At 49.0% G+C, this 5,687-nt stretch overlaps 1 protein-coding gene across 1 annotated transcript; it reads left to right on the top strand.

The window, feature by feature from the left end:
• The first annotated feature begins 1,081 nt into the window (after positions 1–1,081).
• LOC108761315 (uncharacterized) lies at positions 1,082–1,903 on the top strand. The gene has a single exon (XM_018507776.1). The coding sequence runs from the start codon at positions 1,082–1,084 to the stop codon at positions 1,901–1,903; it is 822 nt and encodes a 273-aa protein (XP_018363278.1).
• Positions 1,904–5,687: the final 3,784 nt, after the last annotated feature.

Below are 5,687 nucleotides of genomic sequence, written 5' to 3' on the forward strand. Positions count from 1 at the left end.
AATCGGCTCTTTTCAGGCCCACACAGAATACCACAATCGGCCCTTCTCAGGGCCACACACACACACACACACCTTGTATACTACGGATGTAAATACATTGTACATATCGTTGGAACCGCACTCTTATTATTCAGAACACCACTGCCGAGAAGAAACCTTGTAGAATTAAGTGTTTATCGACGACGGCAGAGAGGCTGAAGGCAACGGCCGCTGCCGCCCTATAGATATAGGCACGTTACAACCATCGCCAAAACTGGTGACCCCGACGTCCAAAATGGAGTCAGACAAGTCGATAATAATCGAGGAGAGTCCGCACACGGGCAAAATAAACATCCGAATTCCGCCATTCTGACCAGAGAAACCGGAATTATGGTTCGCGCAGATAGAAGGGCAGTTCGAGCTTTGCCGGATAGGGAGCGACCACGAGAGGTACATTCACGCTCTCTCGAAGATAGAACCGAAGCAAGCAAAGGAGGCCAAGGACATCATTATTAACCCTCCGAGCAGTGGAAAGTACGAAACCTTAAAAAAAGGCACTGGTACAGGGGCTAACAGACTCTCAGGAGTACAGAACACGCCAACTCCTGGAGACTGAAGAGATGGGAGACAAAAATCATCGCAGTTTCTAAGACATCTGGCAACTCTAGCCGGGACTGCAGTCCGAGAAGCTCTTGCGCACTCCGTGGCTAGGACGCCTGCCAGCCCAGACGCAAGCCATATTAGCAACCCGGGACGAAGATAATCTCAACAGCGTAACTGAGCAAGCAGACAGGATACACGAGATCGGCAGCAAAGCCGTGGTACTAGCTGCAACCGGACCACAGCCGACAAGCCCGAGGGAGGATACAATGGAAGAACTCCGGAAGCAAATAGCAGCCCTAACAACAAAAGTAGATAGGATGACCAGCGCCTGGGGAAAAAATAGATCCCAAAGCAGATCATGAAACCGACCTAGAAGTAGGAGGCACCGCCAGATTTGCTACTACCACCGGCGCTTCGGCATAAAAGCACACAAGTGCGAGCAACCGTGCCAATTCGCAACAAACGACAAGAGCGCGGAAAACCCCCAGGGCTCTCAATGATGGCGGCCGTTGAAAACAGCCCACGGTTATGCCACCTACACGTCACCGACAAGGTGACAGGACAAAGGTTCCTCATAGACATCGGATCAGACGTAAGCATCGTACCTCCGACACATAACAGGGGAAACCTAAAACCGACCCCGTACCAGTTGTACGCCACCAATGGTACTCTGATACTAACTTACGGCACCGTGGTACTCCAACCAGAATTCGGACTCAGAAGAGCGTTCCCCTGGAGATTCGTGGTGGCCAACACCACGCAGCCGATATTAGGAGCCGACTTCTTGGCACATTACAGCCTCTTGCCAGACATGCAAAGGAAGAGACTGATAGACGGAAGAACAGGCCTGGTGACTAGAGGTACTACGTGCATCACGGCGACGCCCTCCGTCAAAACGGTTGGCACCCAAACAAAGTATCACGCGGTATTAGCGAAATACCCGGGACTAACGAGCATCTCAGGACAACAGCGCGAGGCAAAACACGAGACAGAGCACTTCATAAAAACGACACCTGGCCCACCCGAAGCGTGCCGACCGCGCAGGCTGGCACCGGATAAGCTAAGAGCGGCCAGAACCGAGTTTGAGTTAATGCTAAAGGAGGGAATTATACAACCTTCAAAAAGCCCGTGGTCAGCACCACTACATCTAGTACCGAAGAAAGACCAAGCGTGGAGACCGTGTGAAGACTACCGCAAATTAAACGCCAGGACAGTACCGTGGAGGACTTTGCATACGCGCTACACGGAAAAACAATATTTTCCACGCTCGATTTGGTCAGGGCCTATTACCAGATCCCGATACACCCAAAGGACATACTGAAAACGGCAATCACGACACCGTTCGGCATGTTCGAGTTTAAATACAGTCTGTAAATTAAGTAAGAGCGTGTACAGGTTAATGTGTAGAAAAATTTATTTTTAATGATTTTTAAGTACATAGATTTGTTGCACTCCATGAAAAGAAAAATGCAATACCATTAATAATGAGTCCAGTCACCACCGGCATTGATAATTGCCTGACATCTCCGAAGCATACTTTCCACTAAGTTGACTGCGTATTTGTCGTGTCAGCTGCTTCAAAGTGCATACTCTTTTTCCTCAAAGTTTGTGCTTGAGATATGCCCACACATTTTCAATGGGATTTGCATCTGGCGATTGCGATGACCAATCAAGTGTGACGATGCCAGACCGCTCTTTCCACTCGGTGCAAAGCTTGCTCCGGTGTTTTGGGTCGTTGTCTTCCTGTAAGATCCAGTCCTCGTTTTTTTTATGAAACATCGTTCAGCAGTCGGCAACAAATACTTTTCATAAATTTGAAGCATTTTCGGAGCATTTAAATTGTATGTAAACAGATGTAATGCTTCAAAACTCTTTTGAAAAGCAGCCCCAAAGATGAACTTTTACAGGGTGTTTAACGGTCCGTTGTATTAATCTATTGGTCAAGGTTGACCAGGAACGTCGGATGGAAATATATCCCCAAACAGAAGCTTCGTCCGTAAAAATCACATTGCTCCAATCTCGGTCCAAATTCTCCTTTGCCTAAGCGAGTCTTTTCATCACATGTTTTTCGCCTAACAGTGGTTTCTTCATTGTGCTTCGATATTTGATGTTATGCGTAAGGAGATGGGTTCGAATAGTTGTATGTGATATTTCTATACCCTTCTGTTTTAATTTTGCTGCTCCTTGTCGCAATGTTAAGGTTCCGCTTAAACAAATTCACAATTTTTTTTCCATGTTCGGCGTCACTTTGCCTATCGAGCCACATTCTGGCAAGTCATCGACATTTTTTGTCTTCTTATATTGCTGAACCTACTTAGCGACGAACGATTTTGACTTTCTCATGTATTTAGCGCCGCTACATAGGACATTTTTGGTCCTTTCGGGTGGGAACAAAGGAACACAGCCTCGTAACGCGATGTGTATGCGGCACTCATAGCGGTTACCGTGTTTCTCAGATAAGAATTCGACACCAACTGAATCTTTTGTGACAAAGCATTCACGACAAAAGTTCCATCTATCGACTCACACAAAAACTAGGACGATATTTGAAGCCAACTGCCATTTATGCCATACACGCTCTTACTTTACAGACTGTACATGCCATTTGGACCACGAAATGCGGCACAGACGTCCAATGGTTCATCAATGACGTACTTCAAGACCTGGAATACTGCTACGTGTACTAGTAGCATCTAATACACCAGAAGAACATAAGCAGCACCTGCACGGTGTTCCAAAGGCTCGAAAGACACGGGATCAAAATCAACCCACCAAAATGCATCCTGGGAGAAAACAAAATAGCGTTCCTAGGGTATGAAGTCTCGGCCGAAGGGACAAAACCACTGGAATATAAAATAAACGCCATACGAGATTTTCCGAAGCCGACAACCATCAAGCAACTGCGACAATTACTGGGGATGGCAAATTTCTACAGAAGATTCATACCAGGAGCAGCCCAAACTCAGGCAACCCTAAACTAGGCGCTAAAGGTACGAATATGAAAGGAAGCGTACCGGTAGAATGGACACCCGAACGAGATATAGCATACAACAAGGTAAAGGAAAACCTGGCACAAGCAACTCTGCTAGCACACCCAAACGCAACAGCAGAGTGGCGACTGGTAACAGACGCATCAAACGTGGCAATAGGGGCAGTGCTGCAACAAGGGAAAGGACAGACCTGGCAACCACTGGCCTTTCTGAGCAAAAAATTAAATAATGCGCAGACAAAATACAGTCCCTACGACAGGGAGCTGCTGGCAGTATACTCGGCAGTCAAGCACTTCCGACATATGCTGGAGGGCTGTCCGTTCACTATCTGAACGGACAATAAGCCGTTAACCTACGCCTTCAATCAGGATCCGCTACGCAGCTCACCAAGACAGGCACGCCATCTAGAGTATATAAGCCAGTTCACAACTGATATCCGCTATATACTCGCAGGCAAGGATAATATAGAAGCCTTGTCCAGAATCGAGGAAATACGACAAGGAATCAACTTTGAGGACTTAGCCAAAGCCCAAGAGAGCGACAAGGAACTGCAAACGGTGCTAAAAGACAACAAAGGACTCCGGCTGGAGAGAGTACCCGTGTCCGGTACAAAAGCAGCCGTATACTGTGACACCAGCACAGCGATAGCACTACCGTACCTCACGCAGGAATTTCGCCGGCAAGCATACCAGTCGCTACACGACTTAGCGCATCCCGGCATAAAAGCAACGACCAAGCTGGTAGCAAGCCGATTCGTCTGGCCAAACGTCAAGAAAGATTGCAAACAATGGGCCCAGACATGCATCCAATGCCAAAGAGCCAAAATCACAAGGCATACCAAGATACCGGTCCATAATGTGGTGGGACCAACCCAGCGATTCGAACATATCCACGTGGACCTCGTCGGCCCGTTACCAAGTTCAGAAGGCTACCGCTACTGCCTAACGGTAATCGATCGTTTCACACGCTGGCTCGAGGCAATTCCAGTAGCCGACATAACGGCAGAAACCATAGCGAAACAGTTATAGGCACGTGGATAGCACGGTTTGGCGTCCCACTAAGGATAACGACGGACTAGGGTCGTCTGTTCGAGGCAAACTTATTCAAAAGGCTAACACAACTGATCGGAGCCATCCATTGGAGAACAACCGCTTACCATCCGCAGGCAAACAGCATGGTAGAACGCCTCCATCGGCAAATAAAAGCTGCCATCAAAAGCCACCAAACAAAGCGATTGACGGAGGTCCTCCTAGTAATATTAATGGGAATTCGAGCCGCGACAAGGGAAGACCTGCAGGCTACCTCCGCGGAGCTAGTCCTGGGGGAAGCTATACGGCTACCAGGACAATTCCTAACAAGCAAACCCTGCCGGAACTAAGAGGACCACAAATACCTGATCACGTTAAAAAAAGCCATGGAACATCTACAGCCGAGGCTACACGGACACGGAGAAAAGGCAACATTCGTCTTCAAAGGTTTAGAGAAGACACCTAAGGTCTTCCTAAGGCACGACGCACCGTCAAGAGCCCTGCAAGCACCATACGACGGATCATACGAAGTCCACCAACGGAATGAAAAAACATTCAAGCTAAAAATTAAGGGAAAACCAGTTCGCGTCTCGATAGATTGCCTCAAACCAGCATACACATTGAAGGAAGCTACTGAGACCGATAACAAGGACCAGATACCAGCACCAGTCACAACAAAGTCCGGAAGACAATCGAGACCGACAGTAAGGTTCATGCAGAAGATGGCTCCGCCACTACCCAAGGGGCCCTGTGGCAGCCACCAAGCGCCAACCGAACGAGAACCCGCCGCGTAGACTGAGGGCGCGCGGGCGAACACGCGAAGTTTCTCGCAAGTGCTCGCGACTTGCGAAATACAGGTACCGCGGCCGAGCCCCCAGGGGGCTGGCGCGACAAACGCAGATTCGCGTTCAAGTCTCGCCCGGCGGGGGATATAAACCCCGCCGCAGCGACGACAAATTGCTCATCGCACCCCGAGCCAGTGCGATATCCAGCGACGGCAAACCTGGAGAGGTACAGGACTCGACCAGCCAAGGTACCGGCAGGACCAAGGGCGCTGAAGCAGCAGACGCCTCCTCACCCGCAGCAG

This window comes from Trachymyrmex cornetzi, unplaced genomic scaffold, assembly GCF_001594075.2.
Source record: "Trachymyrmex cornetzi isolate Tcor2-1 unplaced genomic scaffold, Tcor1.1 scaffold1092, whole genome shotgun sequence".
Classification (NCBI taxonomy): Eukaryota; Metazoa; Arthropoda; class Insecta; order Hymenoptera; family Formicidae; genus Trachymyrmex; species Trachymyrmex cornetzi.